General features: G+C 36.9%; 1 protein-coding gene across 1 annotated transcript; it reads right to left on the bottom strand.

The window, feature by feature from the left end:
- Nucleotides 1-18,814: 18,814 nt before the first annotated feature.
- Nucleotides 18,815-19,363, bottom strand: LOC120182890 (5-amino-6-(5-phospho-D-ribitylamino)uracil phosphatase, chloroplastic-like). The gene has a single exon (XM_039187728.1). It carries the CDS (start codon nucleotides 19,361-19,363, stop codon nucleotides 18,815-18,817), a length of 549 nt encoding a protein of 182 aa, XP_039043659.1.
- Between the last annotated feature and the right edge of the window lie 5,924 nt (nucleotides 19,364-25,287).

Here is a 25,287-nt window from a genome sequence, read left to right as displayed (position 1 = left end):
ACTGCTATAGACTTGTACAATAGTGGCGTTTGTTATAAAAACGCCGCAAAATCACATACATTAGTGGCGTTTTTTCATGTAAACGCCGTGAAAGGATAATTATATTTCCCTCATTTCTCCTGGCCGATCCCTAATTCTTTTGAACTTCTGCTTCCCTATCTTCCCTCTTCTTCCCTAATTCTTCCTCGAAAAACCCCAACACATGGATGTTTGATGATTATGGTTTGTTAGACGAAATTACAGTGCTTGGTGGTGATATTCCTTCACTTCACCCTTCAGCCCCTATTTGGTCATCTAATTCCCTCACTTGTTGTAATCCTCTCAGGTTCCTCTCTTCTCATTTTCTTTCTTTTTAATTGATTACTTCTGAATTTTTGAATGATATTATCATATTACTTGTACATTTCACGCAATTTCAAATAGGTTTCAGATTTTGGGTTCTCTAAAAAATAAAAAGTTTTATGCTTCATTTTAGTGAATTAGGTTTACAAAGTAATTGATTTCGTCTTAGGGGTATTTTACGAGATCATACGGGGTCTTTCTTGATAAAGTTCTAAAAATATCTGAAGTATAAATGAAGAGTGTTTACAGTCAACTTCATTGTATCTCGAATAAGCTTCAAAAGGAAAATGATTTTTGGGAGGCGATACTGCTGCATTGGTTAGGGTTGCAGAATACTTATGGAAGAAGACAAGATTTAATGGCTTGTTACTTTATATAAATCGTAGAATAAGGCAAGTAAATAACCCCGCATATTGGTACCTTCCATTGTTCTAGCTTGCAGTGGAAAATTTATTTTTCTAGCCTCATTTGAGGCTTGATGTTCACTATGAAAATTATTGCAGGGTGTTGTTCGAATTGATCTAGAGGGATTAATTACGGTTCCTTTTGATGATAATATGGGGATTTCCATTTCCATTAGGTAGAGATCGGAATTAGTTGAATTTCTTTGGGAGTGTATAAATGTTATGTAAAGTCAATTATTGCGGCTAGCAAAGGGGGGGGCACCGACTTGTTTTGTTTTTTCAGCAAAGGAGGGATGAAGTTTTCAACAAGGGGCACCGAATTCGGTGCCCCAATATTTTATTAAAATTAGAAATGGGTTAATTATATTTTAACCACTGCACACTTTAGGGTTTTTACAAGATTAGTCCTTAAGCTTAAACTATAAATACCCTAGCCCATTTAGCTTCAAAATCATCCCAAATCATTTCTTTCTCCTAATACTATAGAGTTTCTTATGAGTAGTGAGTGTTTTGTAAACACCTGCAAATTTTCTCTCTTAGTAAAAGATCTGCAACAATCCGGAGACGTAAGAACAATTGGCTGAACTCCGTTATCAATTTCGGGTATTATTTTTCCATTTTTATTTCGCATTCTCACTAATATGGTTATAGGAAAATTACTCGTTTACTTTCCAACAACTGGTAATCAGAGACTTTGGTTGTCAATTTTGTGCGATATTACTATTCATTACTATTCACGTGAATAGTGAATTTCTTGAATAGTAAAAAAAATATCGACGATACGAGTTTGTCGACAGAGGTGTTCTAATACACGGCGGTTCACAAAAATTGTCAGAAACGATCCAAATAAGCCACATTCGAGTGGGAGCGATGGTTGCAGACGAAGTGAAGGTGAAAATTGAAAAGTTCGATGGTGTGAACTTTGGCTTTTGGAATATGCAGATTGAAGATTTTCTGTACCAGAAAAATCTATTTCAACCTCCCTCAGGAAAACAACCAGAGGGCATGAAGAATGAAGACTGAGCTCTTCTCGACAGACAAGCCCTCAGAGTTATCCGACTGACGTTGTCCCGAAATGTTGCTTTCAACATAGCAAAGGAAAAGACCACGGCGGGTCTCTCCAGTATGTATGAGAAGCCATCGGCCTCAAACAAAGTTCATTTGATGAGGTGATTATTCAATTTGTGGATGGCGAAAGGGGCATCAATGGCTCAACACCTAAATGAACTCAACACAATCACAACCCAGTTGAGTTCCGTGGAAATTGAATTCGATGATGAAGTTTGAGCTTTAATTCTCTTATCATCTTTACCAGACAGTTGGAATGTTACTGTTATAGCAGTCAACAGCTTGTTGGGAAACAACAAATTAAAATTTAACGATGTTCGGGGTCTGGTATTGAGTGAAGAAATTCGACGGAGAGTGATAATTGTGGCAAGAAGGGTCACTTTAAAAGAGATTGTCGAGAACTGAAGAAAGATACCGGTGCATAGGAATCTGCCAACATGACAGAGAAGACAGGTGATGCCATGATTCTAAGCGTCAACAGTCTGATTGAATCATGGATCTTGGATTCAGGGGCATCTTTCCACTCCACCCCATGCTAAGAAATCATGGAGAATTATGTCAGTGGTGATTTTGGGAAGGTTCATCTAGCTGATGATGAAACCTTGAAGATCGTCGAAAAAGGAGACATCCGACTAAAGTTGCCAAACCAGACCACCTGGAAGCTGAAAGGAGTGAGACATATTCCAGGCCTCAAAAGAAATTTGATTTCTGTAGGACAGCTTGATGGAGAATGATATAGCACAACCTTTTCAGGTTGTGAATGGAAGATTACCAAATGAGCACTCGCCATTGCTCATGGTAAGAAGATCGGTACTCTCTATGTAACCTCAAATTTAGAGAATATCATTGCTGCAACAGATACTGATGGAAAATAAAACCTATGACACCAAAGGCTTGGCAATATGAGCGAGAAAGAGATGAAGACACTTTTGTCAAAAGGGAAGCTGACGAATCTAAAGAATGTAGATGTCAGACTATGCGAGGATTGCATCTTTGGCAAATAAAAGAAAGTCAGTTTTACAAAGAATGACAAGACACCCAAGGCAGAAAAGTTAGAGTTAGTTCATACTGATGTATGGGGACCATCTCCAATTCCATCTCTTGCAGGCTCACTATATTATGTCACATTCATCGATGATTCAACAAGGAAGGTGTGGGTTTATTTTCTGAAGAAGAAATCAGAAGTCTATGATACCTTCAGAAAATGGAAGGCCATGGTGGAAAATGAGGCTGGTTTGAAAGTCAAGCGGCTGAGGTCTGACAATGGAGGAGAATACAGAAATAGTAGATTCAGAGATTTCTGTGCAAACAATGGGATCAAGATAGAGACAACAGTTCCCATGACACCGTAGTAGAATGGCGTAGCAGAGCACATGAATAGAACTCTGAATGAACGTGCCAAAAGCATGAGGATACATGCCAGATTGCCCAAATTGCTATGGACTAAAGCTATCAACATTGCAGCTTACCTGATCAACCGTGGGCCCTCATTTCCCTTGGATGGCAGAATACCAGAGGAAGTTTGGAGCCAAAAAAATAAACTTTTCACACTTAAGAGTGTTTGGTTGTATTTCTTATGTACACATAAATTCTGCTGAAAGAAGTAAACTTGACGCCAAGTCCAACAAATGTGTCTTTGTTGGTTATGGTGGTGATGAGTTTGGTTACCGGTTTTAGGACTATGCAAATCGGAAGATCATCAGAAGCAGAGATGTAATTTTCAATGAGAATGTGATGTACAAAGACAAGTCAACCATAGAATCAAGTAGCTTAAATATTGAAGCTGAAACAAATGAATTTGCTGAGTTCGAGGAGATTTCTGGAAATGATGTTCAGATCAGTCCTGAAGAAGTTCAAGAAGAACCAAGCATACCAGAACTGATACGCTCATGCAGAATTCCTAAACCAACCCAACGTTATTTGCCTTCTTTGCACTACTTATTGCTTACTAAAAATGGTGAACCATAGTGCTATGATGAAGCAATGCAGGTGGAGGATTCAGTCAAGTGGGAGTCTTCCATGAAAGATGAGATGGACTCGCTTATGTCAAATCAAACATGGGAATTAGCTGAATTACCACCAGGCAAGAAAGCGCTCCATAACAAGTGGATTTACAGGATCAAAGAAGAGCACGATGGGAGCAAACGCTACAAAGCAAGATTGGTTGTCAAAGGTTTTCAGCAAAAAGAAGGTATTGACTACAATGAAATTTTCTCTCCAGTCGTAAAACTGTCTACAATCAGACTGGTGTTGAAAATTGTAGCTTTAGAGAATTTACATCTTGAGCAGTTAGATGTAAATACAACTTTCCTTCATGGTGATTTAGAGGAAGAAATCTATATGAGGCATCCAGAAGGCTTAATAGAGGCAGGCAAGAAAAATGTGGTATGCAGGTTGAATAAGAGCTTGTCTGGTTTAAAACAAGCTCATAGACAGTGGTACAAGAAGTTTGATAGCTTCATGAGTAGCAGTGGTTTTACCAGATGCAAAGCAGATCATTGTTGCTACATCAAGAGGCTCGACAACAGCTTCATTATTTTATTATTGCACGTTGATGACATGCTCGTTGCATGCTCAGACATGCAAGAGATTATACACTTGAAGTAAAAATTGTCAAAGCAGTTTTCTATGAAGGATCTGGGCGCTGCAAAGCAGATTCTTGGGATGAGGATTAAGAGAGACACAAAGTCAGAGACTTTGATATTATCACAAGCTGAGTACATCAACAAAGTACTCTCCAGGTTCAACATGCAAGATGCTAAACCAGCAAGTACATCTTTAGGTGTTCATTTCAGACTCTCCAAAGAACAGTCACCAAAGACGGAGGAATAACGTACACACATGGTGAAGGTGTCGTATTCCTCAGCAATTAAAAGTCTGATGTATGCCATGGTTTGTACCAGACCAGATATTGCTCAAGCAGTGGGAGTTGTTAGCAGGTACATGAATAATCCGAGCAAAGTACACTGGGAAGCTGTCAAATAGATCCTCAGATATCTGCAAGGTACTACAAACAAAGCACTTTGTTTCAAAGGTGGAGATACGATACTGACAGGCTATGTAGATGCTGACTTAGCCGAAAATGTTGACATCAGAATGAGCACTACAGGGTATGTCTATACTCTAGGAGGTACTGCAGTGAGTTGGGTTTCTCAACTACAGAAGATAGTTGCTCTCTCCACAACTGAAGAAGAATATGTCGATGTTACGGAAGCCATCAAAGAGATGGTTTGGCTCCAAAGTTTCTTGGAAAATTTAGGCAAGAAACAAGAAAACAATGTCTTGTATTGCGACAGTCAAAGTGTTATTCATCTAGCAAAGAATCCATCTTTTCATTCCAGGACGAAGCACATACAATTGAGATATCATTTTATCCGGTCTCTTCTGGAAGATGATATTTTGAAGCTTGAAAAGATTAGCGGAGCTCAAAATCCAGCAGACATATTGACAAAGACGGTAACCACAGACAAACTGAAGTTATGTTCAGCTTCAGTTGGCATGCTAGAATAACAAAACTAGAAATGCTACTGCATTGATCGAGGTGTGAAGAAAGATTAAAATCAGTTTTCAAGTGGGAGATTGTAAAGTCAATTATTACGGCTAACAAAGGGGGGCACTGACTTGTTTTGTTTTTTTAGCAAATGAGGGTTGAAGTTTTCAACAAGGGGCACCGAATTCGGTGCCCCAATATTTTATTAAAACTAAAAATAGGTTAACTACATTTTAGCCACTGCATACTTTAGGGTATTTATAAGATTAGTTCTTAAGCTTCAACTATAAATACCCTAGCCCATTTAGCTTCAAAATCATCCCAAATCATTTCTTTCTCCCAATACTATAAAGTTTCTTATGAGTAGTGAGTGTTTTGTAAACACCTGTAAATTTTCTCTCTTAGTAAAAGATCTGCAGTAGTCCGGAGACGTAAGCACAATTGGCTGAACTCCATTATCAATTTCGGGTATTATTTTTCCGTTTTTATTTCGTATTCTCACTAATCTGGTTATACGGAAATTACTCGTTTACTCGTTTATTTCCCAACATGTTAATGGTGACATTTTGTCCCTGTATCATTAGAAGGAATACAAGTACAATCTTTGATAGTATTCTTCACAAATGTGATTAAATCAATAGTCATATCACATCAATTGATAAATTTGGGTAATTAGATGGCCTAAGAAAATTGGAATAAAGGTGGCATCAAGACCAGAAATTGTTTGAAACCAGGAGAAATGGCTGCACTGGTTATGTGATTGATTGGATAACTAAGAGAAGTTTACAAGCCAGGCATAACTGTAGATATTTCATTGCATTCATATATATACTTTATCATGTTCTTATTTGAATTTAAAAAAAGAAATTGTACATACCCTCTATTAGTTGCAAACATGAAGGAACTATCAGCCTCTAGATTTATGTCAAATCGAGGCTGGCAGGTGAACTTTTCTTTCTTCTTTCGTGTAGAATATTCTTCTGATCATAGACTGGTGGTCTGTTCAAATCCTTAAATTATAGTTACTGTTGTTTTCAGAATCCTGCTAGCTGTTAAACATGTTTGCAACATGATCATATGGCCTGCAGATTGTATGCTCCTTGTTCAAGATATGGGAATTGCCTTGTAGATTACGATCCATGTTCGAACTATTGAAACTGGACGTATGGTGCAGGTGATTTACGGATATATTTGTTTCCTTCCATAGTATCTACTAGTTTAAAATATTTTCTAAGCTAATAATAATTTTATTCCCTCTAGAGTTTTTTGTGTTATTCTCAGTCGACATTTCAACCGAGCAAGATGCATACTATGCAGTTTTCTTAATCAAATTGTTAACTCATTTGTTCAACATTTCTTCAGGAATATGACAAGTCTTTAAACCTAGCATGATATAACATTACTTTTTGTAAGGAGTTGGAAATGATCCTCGATAAGATGGGTATTTTAGCATTCCAAAGGAAGTAAGTGCACTTGGGTATCTAAACTGTCCACCAACACTTTTTCTTTATGCATTTACATAAGTTTGTAATCATCAGTCACTTTCAAGTAAAAACATGGCCGAGTATCTTCTGAATAACATTAATGATGAAGGATTTGATATGCATGTATAGTCATTAAAAAAAGTAGTCTAATAGGGGCGGCTTCCTTGTATCTCTATTCCTAGTGATTTTTAATTCAAATTATGTTAGATTGATGACAATGGTGATGAATATCAAATGAGTTGTCTGCTTTTGTTTATGAACAAGTTAATGGCTTCCTCCCCTCCCCTTTCCTTTCCTTGTTTGTATTTTCCAGATTTGATTGATTAGAGGAATTGTATCCATATTACAAAGAAGTCGAAGTTTTACGAAGATAAGCTTTCATTCACTAGAATGGGAAAATTGAGTTGACTCATTAGAGAACTTGTTGCTGCTAAAGGTAACATTATTATTTTGTTTCGGGAAAATCGCCAGAATGTCCATGTGGTGTATTTGCTCTAACGACAGATCAAATTATAGTTGGGAGGCTTTCAGTCTGTTCTTGCCGTCAAAACCTGATGATGACCTGAAAGGAACTCCTATTGCTCCATACCCTTCCATGGTCGATCTCTTACTTCAAGGTAATAATCTCTAAATCTTTCTGCCGCTATATTTTTATTTTGTACTCTCAAATTTCATAGATTGTACGCAGAATGTTCGAAGCTTATTGAGAAAGATGATAGAGGAGTGGATAAATACCCGATGTTTAGAACCGGATTGGACAAATCTATAGCATTGAAAGAATCTTCAATTGCAAAAGCATTATCTATCCTCGATGAAGACGACACTGCCTCTACTGTTACTCCAAGTAAACACTTCTCTCTTTTACTTTAATTTTTTTATTTAATGTTTGATTCATTTCCCAAGCCACCTATAACAAGTTTGATACTGTAGGTGGAAGGTCGTTATTTGTTTCAAGTGAAGCACTTAAGCGCGCAAGGAGATTCTTTGTGAACCGGAGCTAGGGAATTTATTTGGTGAAATGGATGAATAGTTTCTCCATATATAGTTTACACAGAGGAAAAAATTAACAATGCTTCATCAAACAAGGAAAACTGTTTTTTTACTTCCTTTCCCCACGAAGGAGCAATAAAGACTAAATTCTAGTGAGCAATGTCTTTTTCAATTGAAAGTGAAAGAACCTAGACTAAATTCTAGAGAACAATGTCAAACTACATTACATTTAATTTTAATGTTTATAAATTTTAATTTGTTTTGTTGTTAAGTATTTTTTTCTACATAATTTGTGTCTTAATTAAAATTTATGGTTGTTGTTAATTAGATAAAGCTACATGATATTAAATTTAGGTGATATAGAGCATAAATGAAATATGCAAAATCAATTAATCTTAACTAATGAAAGGTAATTAGCGGCGTTTGTATCTAAAAAACGCCGCTATAGATATGACCTTTTGCGGCGTTTGTTCGAAAAACGCCGCTATAGATCTCGACCTTCTGCGGCGTTTGTTTCAAAAATGCCGCTATAGATCTGACCTTTTACGGCGTTTGTTTCAAAAACGCCGCTATAGATCTGACATTTTATGGCGTTTGTTCCAAAAACATTGCTATAGATCTCGACATTTTGTGACTTTTGTTCCAAAAATGCCGCTATAGATCTAGACTTTTTGTGCCGTTTTTTGTTCTCAAACGCCACTATAGATCTCAACTTTTTGCGGCGTTTTTTCTAAAAATGCCGCTATAGATCTCGACCTATTGAAAGTTTTTTGTTCTCAAACATCACTAACTTTAGTGGAGCTGGTATGATCGACGCTTCTTGCGGCGTTTTTTTATCATCACGAGTGCTTTTAGCGGTGTTTTAGGACTAAAAACGTCACTTTATTTTTAAAAACATTTATTTTATTTTAACTTTTAAATTTAGTAATTTTATATATTGTTTATTTTATTAAAATTTTCATTTTTATTCTTTTATATAAACAATTTAATGTATTTTTATTAATTATATTATAATATTATATATTTAATTTTTACATGATATGCATGAATCAAGCAACTTTAATGATTAAGAGACTTGTTATCCTTTGAGATCACAAGTTTAAGCACCACATATACAAAGGGTATGAACATTCATTATCAAATAGTTGACAGTTTTTGAACACTGCTTTGTATATACCACAAATTTATCAATTTTATGTAATATATATATATATATATATATATATATAATAAATATGTTATGAATATAAAAAATAGTTAAATAAACATAATATTTTTTCTTAAGACAATGAATAATATGGGAATTTGGAATATAAGGGTTTTGTTCGAGGAAAATGTTCTTGGCCTAAGATAATTGGTCTATCTTCGTTGGGGTTTTCTCTTCTGATTTGTTTGGATTGCTCTTTCTCTTATTCTTTGATTCATTTATTTCTTTAATCCTTTTTGCTCGAGTCTTGGTGGATGAATTGGAGGAAATCATTTGATGTGCATCAGGATCACTTGTTGGAGTTCTTTCCCCTTCTGTTTAGGACGGTTCTGTCACTGTGAATGATTGGGGAAGATGGAGGCGGTGGAGGTGAAAATTGCTAGGGGTAATCTTTTTTATTTTTCAATTCTTGAATGATACTGCGAGGGACTAAGTACTCGAAAATGGGCCATGTTATGTACAGAATATTATGTTGATCTTGAGAAAGTGGGCACCAAATTTGAAGCAATTGGATCTGAATTTAGTTCATATTCCAGTTTGGGTTCATCTATTTGGGGTGCCTCTAGAATTGTTTACTAGGAGAGGGTTGAGCTATATCATAAGTAGGGTTTTAAATCGCAGTTGCGGTCGCATTTTCGGTTATTTTGGATTTACCGTGATTATGACCGTCGCGGGTAACTTGGACAGCGGCGAAACCACTATATCACGGTCAAAATCGCGGTCGCGGATAGTTTTTTGAAACCTTGATCATAAGCACTTTGGGAATCCCTCTGTACATGGATGGCATCACAGCTTCTCGTCAGCATCTAGCCTATACCAAGTTATGCATTGAATTAGCCCCTGATTTTAAGTTGTCTGAATTTGTTTATGTTGTGTGTAGACACTAAATTTTTGGCCCATTTTACTTTTATTTTTATAATTTTTATAATTATATTTATTATAATTATGATTATTATTATATTTTTATTATTATTAATAAATATTATTATTACAAAACAGACCCCAAATACATTACAATCCCAACCCGGATACATCAGGCCCAACAGTGACCCAAACATGGTGGCCCAGATCCAGATGGTCCAACTAAACCCTAAAACCAAATTAAGGTTTTCATCTCAATACCCTAGCCGCCTTAGCGTCACAGCCGTTGGATCTGAGAGATCCAACGGTCTACAGGCTGTCCAGCATGATGCATCTAGGGTTTCTAAACCCTAGCTTCTACGCTGCCACGTCCCAACCGCCTCTGATGCTTCCAGAAGGCCAGCCACCACCTCTGCTAGGTGCCTCCTCCAGTTGTTGCCGACTCTATTGCCACGACAAGCTTCCTCTGAAGATTCCAGAAGCCAGTTGCCCCTCCACATTGCAGCTCTATGGTGAGTCACCACCATAGTCCGGTGACTCACCGAAGGGCTCTCTTTGGACTGGTCTGAGCCGAACACTGTTGTGGCTATAAAAGCCACCACTGAACCTGCAAACAGAGGAGGAGGGAGAAAGAATCGAGAGAAGAAAAGCAACGGACAACAAGCAAAAATATGGCAACAACCAACAGTAACGAAGCAAAACTCACAGCAACCAAATAAAGGAGAAGAGAGAAGGAGACTTACCACCGAGGACACTACACAGTCTCCGGATCCTCCATTCAACGCTGAAAAACCAAAATATCGAATGTAAATAACCTTATATCTACGTCGATCTAAGGAGATTTAAGGAAAACAGAGGTCGTTTTCGGCCTTAGGAGGTCGAAACCTATGTTATAGGGTAATTTGGGAATTCTGACCAACGTTAACGGACCGCCGCCGGCGCCGGAGCAAGGCGGCCGGCCGGTTTCCCTCGTCGGAGAAAACAGAGAGGATTATAATCTCTGTTTTTAGAGAGAGAAAGAAAAAAAGAAATGAAAGGCTTAGAGCCTTTCTCAGCCGGTTAATGGGTATTTAAACCCCTCCCAAAACGATGTCGTTTTGGGGAGGGGGTATTTGTGTAAATTCCCACAAGGGTAAAACCGTTTCTGCAGTTCTCTGAGTTCTGTAAGTTTGTAATTTGGTCACTAAATCAAGTCTCGATATATTTTAATTTTGTCTCTTTATTTTATTTTATTACACTTTAGTCCCTACCAGTATTTATAAATATTTAGGATAAATAACCAATTTAGTCCCTTATAATTTAATTAAGTTTTATTTTAATCATCGTTTAAATAATTAAGGGTTATTTACTATTAGTAATTATATTTTTATAATAAATTGAATTAGGCCATTAATTTATATATTATATATTTTAATCCCTAATAGTTCGATATTTTTTTATTTAATATACTTTGTAATTTAATTTTATAATTTTAATTTCCTTTATCATTATTAGCAATTTTATTACTTTTATATTTTAATTATTATTTTATTATTTTTATCTTAGTCTTATAAATATATATATATATATATTTGTTTAAATAAAAATATTTATTTATTTTTAATATCAAAGAAAATGACAGTCTTAAAGCAACTAGATGTCATATTCTGGTATTTTAAATAAATAAATATCTTACTTATAAAAACTAGAAAATACATATTGTTTTATTTAAATTATTTTCTTAGAAAAATAATCATATTTTAATATTTATATATTTTTTAATATTAAGAAATGAGATGTCTTAAAGCACCTAGAAGTCCTTTTCTGATATTCTTAAATAAATAAATATCCTATTTTTATAAATTATATATACTAATTTATTTTAGTTATTTTTATAGAAATATTTTATTAATATTTATTTATTTTTAACGAAATAAGCTGTCTTAAAGCATCTAGAAGTCTTTTTCTGATATTTCTAAGCAAATAAATATCTTATTAATATATTTTCTTAAAATTATATTAATAAATTTGAAATAACAGGATTGTGAATTAAATATATTTTTGAATTTTTAAATTTCCAATAATAGAGACAATTTATAATTAATAAGTACCAATTTTGGACATTGTGGGGTGTTAATCCTTCCCCAAACGTAATCGACCACGAATCCCTTTTTATTATTAAAAAGATAATTTTTAGGTATTCGACCTACCTGACTCAAAAGACCGATGGCGACTCTCAAAATATTTAAAAAACCATTTATTCACATCACTTTTACTGTTAAGTAAAAATTCGTGTACGGACGAAAACCGTTTACGACATTGTGCTTGGTAATAAATTTATAGCTTCAGTTAGAGTTGAAATGCCTTGGGTTCCTGCTAGGTATCTTAAGTGTAATACATTCTCTTATCTTGAGAAATTGTACCCTCATCGGGGTGGTAAGGAGGTAAAAGTCTGGAAACCTAAGATAGTTGAGTCATTTCCTATTGGTGATAGACTGATAGTGATTGCTTAAATACTGTGGTTTATGATGCTATTAACGAGTCTGGTTTTAAGGGTGCTTTTGCTGAGAATGGATATTCTGTTACTGAGGTTTCTATTGATGTTAATGAGTCTGGCTTAGAGGGTGTCTATCCCAGTAAAGGTGCTCCTGGTGAGAGTGTTCTTCCTTGTACAGTTGTAAAAGGGGTTAAGGTTTTGCTGAAAGAGGGTCACAACCAAGTTGAGACTGATTGTCCACCACTGCCAAGTGCCAAATCTTCTTTGAAAATGAGAGGTAAGGGGAAATGGATAATAATTGCTCGCAGTTACTTGCTGTGAAAAGTAAGTTTGCTGTTTTGGATCAAATCAACCCTGAATGTCCTGTTCAAGTGGCCCTTCCTATAAAGTATAGAGCTATAATTGTTGGTGTTTATAACTGTTGCAAGATCTTAAAGTAAAGAATAATGATGCGTTGGAGAAGGTTAAAAGTACTGGTGAGAGGGTTGACCCTTCTAGTAGTTCCTCTCCTCAGCTCTCATGAATGTTTGTTTTTGAAATACGAGGGGTGTTAAATAACCCCTCCAAGAAAATTAAGGTTGTTAGAAGGATGAAGGAGTTGTGTATTGATGTTGTTTGTTTAATCAAGACTAGGGTGAGGCTTGCTAATGTGCTAGGTATCCTTGATGTTCGTTTTACTATCTGCGAGTGTGTTAACAATTATAACCATGCTAATAATGGTCGTGTTTAGGTCTTTTGGAGGAAGCATATCTCATTTTCAGTTTTTAAGGTGGTGGATCAGTCTATCTCAGTTCGGGGTCGATGTAATGGTTTTAATCTTTTTATTACTGTTGTATATGGTAGTAATGATGGTGTTGTACGAAGGAATTTGTGGCAACAACTTCAGGATATAGAGGGAAGTGTTGGTTCTAAATCTTGGTTGGTTGGGGTGACTTCAATGGCATCCATAATCAAATGAGACTTCTGAGTTTGGTACTTTGTGCTCTCATTGTATTGCTGATATGAGAAATTTTCAAGAGTGTCTACAGTGTCTTTCACTTTATGATCATCCATACTTTGGTCCCTTGTTCACTTGGACAAATAAGAATGATGTGGGGATTTTGGCTAAAAAACTGGATAGGGTGTTTATTAATTCTCCATGGGTTGTCATTTTTCTTTATTCTTATGTTGAATTCAAAGTTCTTGGTACTTCAAATCATTACCCTCCTATTGTTTGGATGAGTAGGGATAATCCAGTTCGTAGATCAAAGCCATTTAAAATTTTTTAATTTTTGAACTACTCATCCTGACTTCCTTCAAATTATTGAGGACTTGTGGAGGCTACCTTTTTGTAGTAGTAATCCTATGAACCTTTTTTATGTTAAATTAAAGTGTTTGAAAGTAGTTTAAAGGACCTCAATACGGTTCATTTGGTGAACATCTCTAGGCGTGTGAAGCTCAATAAGGAACAGCTAAAGCAGAGGCAGCTTTGAATTTGACTGGGACTGTTGTGGATATTATGCATGAAAAGGTTTTGTTTGATGAATTGTGTGAGCTTGAGAAGGCAGAGAAGTTATTTTATCGGCAGAAAGTAAAAGTAATTTGGGTGCAAGATGGGATTAATCCATAATTTTTTTTCAATATACTATTGCAGTGAATAATAAGAGAAATATTATTAGGGTTATCCATTATGGTGGGGGCGACGGTTAGATACTTTTGATGGAGTGTCTAATTAGATAGTGAGTTTCTTTGTTGATAATCTTGGTACTAGGGGATCAAAGTATGCAAGACTGTGATGTTGATAGTTTGAGGAGCCTTCTTCAGTTTGATTTGCCTGCTTGTGTTGGGGATATGTTGATTAAGGAGGTTACTAGTGTTGAAATGAGGTCTGCTTTATTTGGTCAATGGAGTGATAAATCCCATGGCCATGATGGCTACTCTTCTCATTTTTCAAGATATCTTGGTATGTGGTTGGTGATTATTTCATTAGTTCAATTAAAGATTTCTTTGGTACTTCAAGGATGCTACCTGTATTTAACTCCACCATTGTTGCTCATTTGCCTAAAACTCCTAACCCTAGCATGGTAAAGGATTTTAGGCCCATATCATAATGCTTGGTGGTTTATAAGACTGTAACAAGGATTTTAATAGATAGGATCACCTCGTATCTCCATGATATGGTTTCTCTTAGTCAAATGACTTTTGTCAAGGGTAAGAGTATTATTGACAATACTCTGTTAGCCCAAGAGATTATTCCTGGTTATGCTAGAAGGTATTAATCACTAAGGATTGCCCTTAAGATTGATCTTCGGAAGGCGTTTGATTTTTTGAGTTGGTGGTTCATTCTTGCTATTTCAGAGGTGATAGGGTTGCTAGCATCTTTTGTAGTTGGGTTAAGGCTTGTATCACTTCTCTCTAATTCTCTATTTCATTTAATGGTGGTCTTGTTGGTTACTTTAAGGGTGAAAGGGGTATTAGGCAGGGGATCCCCTCTCCCACTATCTATTTGTCCTTGCCATGAATGTTCTCTCGAAGATTTTGGATTTTTCTGTAGCTAAGGGGGTCTTCCAGTACCATCTGAAGTGCAAAAAGATTGGCCTCACTCATTTAAGCTTTGTTGATGACCTGATGATCATTTGCAAGGGTTCACTGGACTCGATAGTGGAGATTCAGTGTATTCTTGAGGTTTTTTACAAGATTTCTAGGTTAATGTTGAAAAGTGAATTGTTTTCTTTGAGTATCTCTATTGATGTTTTAGAGTCTATTCAGGAGGTTTCTGGGTTTAGACTTAGTTGCCTTCTTGTCAGGTACTTGTGGGTCCCGTTAGTTACTCGCAAGCTTACTAAAAAGGACTATCATGCCCTGTTTGAGAAGATTAAGGCTAAGTTGGGGCATTGGTTAGGTAGGTTATCGAGCTTTGCTGGTAGGCTTCAACTTATAAAATCTGTTTTATTTGGCATTGCAAATTTATGGTGCATGCAGCTTTTCCTTCTCTCGACAGTGATTTCTAAGGTCAATCAACTTTGCATGAGGTTCCTTTGGAAAGGTCATGACTCTAATGATATTGGTGCTAAAGTGATTTGGCAGTTTGTTTGCTTGATTAAGTTTGAGGGAGGTTTGGGATTAAACGATATTTATTGTTGGAACAAAGCTTATGTGTTGCAGCTTGCGAGGAAACTGCTTGTTAGTGAGGGCTCTCTTTGGGTGGCATGGGTGCATGATTATATACTCAGGGAATTGATTCTTGGCATTTTGATAGCAGGATCAATGCTAGTTGGAGTCCAAGGAAACTTTTTAAGCTTCGGGTCGAGGCTGCTCCTGTCGTGGCTTTCATTCTTATTACTTGGATTTAGGGAGAGATTAAAGGTATGGGAACCCGGGTATGTTGGTATTAACTTATCTGGTATCTTTCGCATATACCTAGACATTCTTTTATAAGTTGGTTGGCTATCTTAGATTGTTTGAGTACTAAAGATAGATTGTTAGATTGTTGAGAATGGGTATTATGGTTGACCTCCTCTGTGTTTTGTGTACTACTAGTTTAGAGTCCAATAGCCATTTTTTCTTTGGTTGTGCTTTCTCCTGTTCTATCCGGGGAAGGATTCTTGGCTTATGTGGTTTGGCTAGGCCTGTTTTTAGGTGGGATCAGGAGCTAGAATGGGTTTGCTCTCGGTTGAGGGGGAAATCTTTCTTGGTCTTCATCCTGAGGATTGCTTGGTGTGATCTTATATATTTTGTATGGAAGGAGCAGAATCATCAGGTGTTTAAGGGAAGGTCTTGATCTATTGATGATGTTGTTGAGGCCATTCGAGAGGTTGTTTGTATTAAAGCTAGGAACATGCAAAATTTAAAGCATGTAAACTCTAATCTTTATATTGTCTGCGGTATTTCCTAGATTGATTGGTATTATTGTGTTTGTTTTTGGTTTATAGCAGGTCTCTCTTTTTTTAGATAATATATAACAGAAAAGCTTATCCTAAAAATAAAAAAAAATAAAAGACTCAAATCAAATTAACCTCAAACTTTGAATAGTGGATGAGAACTTTATCCATATTTTAAATGAGCATTTTTTTTTGCTTTAAGCCCATTTTCGGGCCTAACACTTTTGCCTAAAATCTCCCAAATTTCTGACAGGCTTTCGTGCTTGGACGGTAGCCTGGGCCTTAAACATTTTTGAAAGCGACTAATTTGAATAATGTCAAATTTAAGAGGGATCTGATAAGTATTTTACATTTTTTTGTACATAAACCCTACTTAATTTCTACTCCTCCGCCTTGGTCTTTCCCTCGCGATTCTTCAAGATTTAGCACGATCTTCCTTGAGCTTTTAGAGGTAAGAAACTACTGTTTCAATCGATTTTTTTAGTTTTATTTTGCAGTGTTAAGAAGTTCGTTTTAAACACTTATGATTTTTAATGTTTTCGATTTTTCACTCTTTAATATCATCTGAGATTACTTTTCTCATATTGTTTTTCCTAATTTACAAAACCTCCATTGACGCTTCTAAGTTTTGCCTCCTCTTTTGAGATTAATTTTGTTTCATTTTAGATGAAATTAGATATGAATTAACGTGGAATATGATAAAGTCGCTTCGTACTGGATATGAATCTAACTTCCCGTTTTAGGGATTATGGTTATGTGGAATATTGGATGTTTCAGGTTGATCTGAAACTTGTTGCCTAATGCTCCATTTTAAGATTTTTACGGCGAAACCTGTTTATTGTTAATCACGAATCATGATTGAGCTTCACTTTTTATTTTTAGTTTTAATTTTAATTTCTTTTTTCTTTTCAGGAAATGCGTTTTTACTTAGTAATTGAGTGTTTAAGGGGCTCAGTGTTTAACATCACTAGCTCTAGATAGTATTCAACATTTTTAGCAGTTTTTGTGTAGTCCAAATTTTCATATTATCGAATGAATTTCCTGTTTCTTCTTAAAATGTAATAGGGATCTAAGGGTTCCGATGAAAAATCGAGTGCACAATGCTTTAAAGAGTGGAGCACATGGGCTATTAAAAAGGCCAAAGTGGTAACTCACTATGGCTTCATTCCTCTGGTGATCATCATTGGCATGAACTCTGAACCCAAACCCCAACTCTATCAACTCCTCAGCCCCGTCTGAATCTCTTAACCACCCCGGTCTTAGTGTCTTCTCTCTATGTGACGGACTATCTGTCGAAATTACATGGTATTAACTACAAAGTTTAGATGCTTGGTGCTTTTAAATTACATTGTCTTTGTTTTCTATAAGCTTATGGATTAATAATCATGAATGGTACATTTGATTCCTTCATTTGAGATAATGTTTTGTTTTGCTTATTCTCACCTTCTTAAACCTGAATCTAACGTAGATAGTTATTAAAAGCATGGTGTTTTTTTATTCTACTTCTTTAAACTCGGTGTTTGCAATTTTAGGTACAAGTTTATCTTATACATGCACGTGCAACCGATTTGCCCTTTTTTATTTGGAATTGGCATTCACTTTTAGATTGCTTATTATGCTTAATGTTTTGGTTTCTGTGCAATGCTGATGTTAAAAATGTGGGTTGAGGGAGTGAGGAATCTCTCTTTCGCTGTTTTTTTTTTCCTGAAAAAGTTAATTAAAATGCTAAGCTTTGGCATAATTGTTAACATCGGTATGGGTATCGGCTACTAATCTCTCTTCTCCCCCCCCCCCCCCAAACACCATTAAACCAGTTCTTGCAACCTCAAGTAGCTACCTTTTTGCCCGGAAACGCGATACGAACTTCTTTGGTCGATGTTTTTCTAATAGCTTGATGAATAGAAAAATTAAATTTTGGTTGATGTTAATTAAAATCTTAATTGTTTTATTTCGATCAAATTGTCTTTTTAACTTGGCATGTTTTGTTAATTTGTCATTTGAACTTCAAAAACTTTATATAAAATGGTCTCTTAAGATGAATGGTGTTAATTTAAATTGTCTATTTAAACTAAAAAAAATCAAATTTAAGTATCAATTTGAACTAAAAATGAAATTCACGCATCGACCTGAATTAAACTTGGAACTAAATTCAAATAACTAATTGAGTAAAAAGTATTTTTCATTTCATGGAGTGCATGTAACAGAACTCGAATATTGTTAATATAATAGGATTAACGATATCAAATACAATATTCGGTTAATGGATTTTAATGTCAAATGTACATAAACACCTACTATAACTTTATATTATAGTTGGTATGTACATATAAATTTGTAAATATTTGAAGTCCAGGGTCGTATCCCAGCGCAGATAGGATGACGAAAGCAGAATAATTCAAAGCCTGGTGAAAAAAAACACAAAATGAAGATGAAACAATGCGGAGTTAAATAAGTGCACGTGTGTAAAAATATATCATACAACTACTGATACATACATTGCAATGTTAAAAGTAGTCCAATGTAGACCACATTTCCCATCTACTATTCCATTTTTTTTCTCTTTTTTATACACATCAGGGCCACTATGACCCTTACCACCAGGAATCATATGAATGTACAATTCTTTTGAGGATTACCAGAAGATATCATCTACTGCTATCGACGCCGATGGCCGATACTCTTCTTCTTCCATCTCCAACTCAGGCTCTTCGGAACCAAATTCAGCCGACTCTATATCGGCAAGGTTCTTCAGATCAAAGACCAAAAGCTCGTCTAAATGGTTCACCACAAAGTCTGCAGCCCCAAGCTCATACACTGGATGCTTGCTAGCAATAGCCACGCACTTCATCCGTGCATCATGGGCAGCTTCGACCGTCTGATTAGAGTTCCCAAACACAATGCAGCGCTCCGGTGTGAACTGCAGAAGCTGTGCAGCATAAACAAACATTTCGGAATCTGGTTTACCCCGGTGAACATCTTCTGCTGCAACAATGACACTGAAGAATCCTTCCATCCCGATGGCTCGGATTGCTGCCTCAAGAACTTTTCCCCGCCGGGTAGAAACCAATGCCACTGGTATCTCATAACGCGTCAAGGTATTTACAAACTCTTGAGAACCGTCACGTAATCTATATATCCCACCTTGCAAAGCTTGGTAAATATTTTCCTTCCTTGCAGCCATTCTTCTTAATTGCGCCGGGTCTCTTGCCAGCACAAAACCTCAGAAATTGCTTGCTCATTCTTCATACCTTCTATTCTCCTAAGGATAAAGGCAGGGGGAGGAGATTTTCCTTCTTCCTCAGTGAGAGCCAGCCAAGCTTGCTTCTCGAGCTGATGGTTATCTTCAATTATAACACCTTCCCATTCAAATAAAGCACCTAACCAACCACAACCCATCCTTTCTTGTCTAAGCAACGGATTATGTAACAAAGGATCGTCGGCTCTGTTCTCCGGTGGCCACAAGGCAGGTTTTCGCTCTACACAAGTATTTTTTTTTTTTTGATAGGAATAGGAGGTCTCATTAAAAACCTCCCTCTTAGAGGATCTTACCCATAAGGTAAGACCCAACTAGCGGAAGGAGGAAAAGAGTACCTCAATTTATTAATGAAAGCCAAGTTACATAAGACTTAAAAACACTTTTACAAACAACATAAGACTTCACACACTCCTCTAGCTTCTAAGCTCAGAAACAGACACCAACTGAAACAGACAAAAAAATCACCCGATCCCCTCTTTTGCTAGCTTGTCAGCCTCGCAATTACAAGACCTTGGAATCCACCTGACAATAAAATTTCTAAAAGAAACAATAGATACAATTTCCTTAACAAAATTCGAAAGGGAAATAGGAACCAAAGCTTGATCTTTGATCCAATCCACGACCAGCTTGCAATCACATTCAATAATGAGTCTGCCCTTCAACAACCATTCTGAAGAAACAAAGATATCAATGCCTCTTCTTACAGCTTTCAATTCTGCTAAATAGGGATAAGAAGGACCAACATTTTCTGAAAAAGAGATGAGTGTAACCCGATTCCAATCCCTGAGAAGACCCCCTATTCCAGCCACTCTCCCAACTCTACTACAAGCCCCATCCACATTGAATTTAAAAAAATCAACTGGAGGAGGAATCCACCCGCACCCTGATCTGTGAAGTTCCTTAGGGGCAGAGATACTATCTGCCAAGGAAGGATCACCAATTAAAGAATCCACCTTAATATAGGAAAGAGGATATTTTGCTAGAAACCATCTTGCTAGCCTTAAGCGAACAGTGAAAAACAATGAAAGCTTGTCCAGTTTACCATTATCAAAGATAATATCATTTCTGATTCTCCAAATTGACCATAGCACTACACCCGGAATAAACTTCCAAATAACCGAAGAAGGCCTCAAATCAGACCAAGAACTAAGTAAGGAAGGAGGGTCAAGTGGAAAAGCTAAACTAATACCCCAATAACAAATTAATTTATTCCACAGCTCCCACGAAACCTGACAGAACAAAAAAGATGCTGGACAGATTCTTCACATAGATTGCAAAAAGGGCAGAGAGTATCCTCCCCTAAAGTAACCCCCCTTTTCATCAATTCCATTCTAACAGCAACTTTTTGATGAGATAGCTGCCAAAGGAAAGTCTCCACTCTAGGAGGGACTAATCCCAGCCAAACACAGTTTCTCCACTGAAATGTATCCTCATAAACAGACTCTAGAGATTTCCTGCACTCTTTGACAGAAAACAGCCCGTCCCCCAAGCCATCCCACAGCAGGCAATCCTCCAAAGATTCAATCAGTTTAATGTCTTTAAGGCTGTTCAATAATTCAACCAACTGCAACACTTCCCAATCACAAAGATTCCTCCTTGTTTTAATATTCCACTCCCATCCATTCAAATCAAAACTACCAAAAGCAGCCACATTGCCACCTTTGTTAGTAGAAAGTGCAAAAATCCTAGGAAAAAGTATTTTTAATGGACAATCCCCAAGCCAAGTATCCTTCCAAAAAGAGACAGATTCTCCATTCCCTATTTGAATTTTTGCATGAGATCTAAGGCACCCTCCAATGAAGTCATTCTTTGAGAAGTTATTGACAATTCCCCTCCAAATCCACGAGTCTTTATGAGATAGGGCCTTAGTGATATCCAAGGAATGACAACTCACATTATGTTTACAACAAAAGAATTTCTTCCATATCGAGTCTTTCTCATTTGCAAACTTCCATACCCACTTCCCCAACAACGCTCGATTGGTAAGATTCAAATCAACAACTCCTAAACCTCCACCACTCAACGGCTTACAAATCTTTTTCCAACTAACCCAATGCATTCTCTTTTTCTCACCCCCTCCACCCCAAAGAAAATTCGACATCAAAGAATTTAACTGTTGAGAAATAGTAGATGGCATCTTGAAAATAGATAGGTAAAAAATGGGTAAAGATGAAAGTACCGACTTTATAAGCACCAATCTGCCAGCCATGGATAAAGATGAAGCTTTCCACCCCACCAATTTTCTACTAAAGTTCTCTATGACCGGCTCCCACAACTTCTCTGAATTCTTTTTTGCCCCCAAAGGGAGGCCTAAATAAACTGTCGGGAAAGAGCCAATAGAACAGCCAATATCCCTCGCCCATTCTTCAAGTAAGTCATTCTCCATATTAATACCATAAAGTTTACTTTTGGCTAAATTGAGATGGAGCCCCGTCATTAGGCCAAAAATCCTCAAAACTCTTCTAACATTCTTGATCTGGGTAATAGAGGCTCGACAGAATATAATTAAATCGTCCGCGAACTGAAGGTGTGATAAATTAAAGGAGTTTTGATCATTGCCGAACGAAAACCCTTGAAACAGACCCAAAACCACTGCTTTTGAAAGCATCTTGTGAAGCAATTCCCCAACAACATTGAACAGAATAGGAGAGAGGCTACATCCTTGCCTTAATCCTTTATCAATAAGAAATTCTTCTGTAGGGGACCCATTGACTAGGACCGATATAGAAGCTGTGGAAATACATTGTGTGATCCAAGAACACCACCTATCACCAAAACCCATCTCTTTCAATAATCTTATAACAATCTGCCATTCCACTGTGTCATACGCTCTGCTGAAGTCTACTTTAAAGACAACCCCTTTAAGCCCTTGTTTCCTCCAACTGTCAATTCCTTCATTGGCCACACAAACACATTCCAACAATTGTCTCCCCGGAATAAATGCAAACTGATTAGGACTGATAATATCTTTGACACAAGAAATAAGTCTCTTTGAAAGTACTTTTGATAGAATTTTATATAGGCTGCCCACAAGACTAATGGGTCTATAGTCTTCTATACTCTCCGGATTACCTTTCTTTGGGATCAAGGTAATAAAAGCGTGGTTAACCCCGTGTACCCACTCCTTTCCTTCAAAGAAATCTGAAACAAACTCCATAATCTGCTCCTTCAAATGATTCCAGTATTTCTTATAAAAACCCATGGTAAAACCATCCGGACCGGGAGCTTTAGCACTATCAGAAGAAGAAATTGCATTCCACACTTCTTGCTCTGTAAATTCCTCCTCCAGATAAATCCTTTGAACTGCTGATATTTTCATAAAATCAAAATCTAGACCCTCAACCTCAAAAGCCGCTTTTGTGTTGTATGCAGTCCTGAAAAACTCATAAACACTGTTTTTTATCTTAACTGGATCCGAAATTACCACCCCTTCAATTTTCAGAGAATGAATAGTGTTAACACTATTTCTTTCATAGCAGTAAGGTGAAAAAACCTCGTATTTTTGTCTCCGTTTTTGATCCATCTATTTCTTGAATTCTGCCACCAAATGCTTTCTTCGATCCTTAACAATCTCCACAGCTCATTTTTGAATTCAATCAACTGATCCCATTCCCCCTTAGATAACATTCCACCTTGTGACTTTAAATCCAATTCATTTATTTTAACTTCAAGCAGCGAAATGGAGTCTGATAGCCCTAAATGACTGCTGCCAGGCCAATTTCTGATCTTCTTCTTCGCGTTTTGTAACAACCTGAAAATCCCCCCTCTATTCCTCTTCTTCTTCTCATCAACCACACAACCTTCAACCAAATCATCAAACCCTTTCTCCTCTAACAGAAAATTAAATAGCCTAAAGGGTTTGGGGCCCCAATTGTGACTAACATCCTCCAGCAAGACCGGATTATGATCTGAAATTGATTTTGGTAAAAGGCATTGTGAAATCCTAGGAAAGCTGTTCAAAAATCTGCCACAAATTAGAAATCGATCTAGTCTAACCCATGTTGACAACTCTCTATTACTGCACCAGGTGAAAGTTCCTCCTGACATAGGCAGATCCATAAGGTTAGCTTGTTGTATAAATGATCTAAGAGTTTCAATAGCATGCCAATTTTGTGATCTCCCTTGCTTTTCTTCCGGAACAAGATACACATTGAAATCACCCCCAATACAAACTGGCAAATTCGTCAAACTAACATAACTCAGCAGCTCCCCAAAGAATTCCTCCTTATCAGCTTCAATAACAGGTCCATAGACATTAATGAAGACAAACTCCTTTTGGCCATTCAAAAAATTCCCCACTAATGCTATAAACCTACTATGAACATGCTGGATAGTGACATTGAAAACGTTTTCATTCCACATACTAATCAAACCACCCTTAGACCCCTGTGCAGGAGAAACCACCACTCCCTTCAGCAAATTTCCTCCAATCCTCCTTAAGATCGACGCATGACACTGGTCAAGTTTAGATTCTTGAATAAAAATCATAACAGGTTTTAACTTCTTAACTTGCCTTGCCACTGCTAAAGATTTTTCCTTCCTCCCTAAACCTCTAATGTTCCAAGTAAGGATACTAAATTTCTGCATATACTGACTTCAAAACCAAACACCAAAAATATACCCTGCAAACCAGCATATCACCCTTCCCTTCCTACCTCCAAACCCTTTTCAAGACTCACAATTTTATCAATAAAAGCCTTCCTCCCTTCCTTAAAAGAAATACCTAACATCTGACACACTTCCCATGTGGCCATTGCTTCCTCTACCAGCTTCGAGAAAAGAGATGAAGAAGCAGTAGAAATATTCACCATTTCCAAAGCTTCACTGATTAGAGCTCTTCTCTTCCTTCTTTTATTAAATCGAGACCCTGAAGCAGTGTAAGGAGCTGCTGCCAGACTCTCTGAATGATTACTGCCAATTAATGGGACATTCGGAGTCTTCGGAACATCTAATGAACAATTGATATCCTCTTCCTGACCAATTCCCCTATATTCTGAAAAATTCTGCTGAAAATATCTGCTTTCATTTGCCTTCTGTCCTTGATTCAGATTAACCTCTGAACAAAATAATTCTGTTTCGTTATTTGCATCTAACCAAATTCGTCTATTTCTTGACCTTCTATAGACTCTAGCATATCGACCTCTTTCTCTCCTACCACCGGGTGCACTTCTAATTGACAGACAAGCATAATTTGAATGTCCCATTTTCCAACTTTTAGAGCTCTTCATAAATCCTCCATTATTATCCTCCTGCATGAAACTTCCTTCTGCTATCTTACCACGAGCAGAAATTTCATCACCCTGGCCTTCCCCATTATCCTCTTCTGGAATATTGCAACTATCATCCTCCATTAAATCATAAAGAGACTGGAACTTATTTTGTTTATCCAGCCCATCCCACTTAATTTTAACAGCAGGCCCAGCAGGAATTATTTTAGAGACTGGAGAAGATGATTCCCCATTAGAATCAGATTGGGCTGGATGTAACTGATCCACTTCCTTTCGCAGCCCTAGCCCCGCAAAATCTCTATAGGAATTAGACTCAAATTCAAATTCAAAATTTTCTGACAACCCATTAATGATAGGTTTCGTGTGGGACTTATGTTTCAGAGATTGTTCCCCGCCACCTTTTAACCTCCCACTTTCTTGACCCTGCTGTAACCACGTGTCCACCTTTGACCCTACTTCCTCTGCTGACTTCTCCCACTTGTCTTCTTCCTTCTCTGAGTTGACTCCTTCATCCTCCTTCGAAAAATCATCACTACTCCCATCATCAAAATACTTCTGCAGCTCCTCTCCGATTCCAGCTTGGAAATTGTTGCACTTCTGTCCCGTATTTATTATGACTTT

The sequence above is a fragment of the Hibiscus syriacus genome, unplaced genomic scaffold, assembly GCF_006381635.1.
Source record: "Hibiscus syriacus cultivar Baekdansim isolate YM2019G1 unplaced genomic scaffold, ASM638163v2 tig00112738_pilon, whole genome shotgun sequence".
Taxonomy (NCBI): Eukaryota; Viridiplantae; Streptophyta; class Magnoliopsida; order Malvales; family Malvaceae; genus Hibiscus; species Hibiscus syriacus.
The sequence above is the reverse complement of the archived record's forward strand: the minus strand, read 5'-3'. Positions and strand labels throughout refer to the sequence as shown.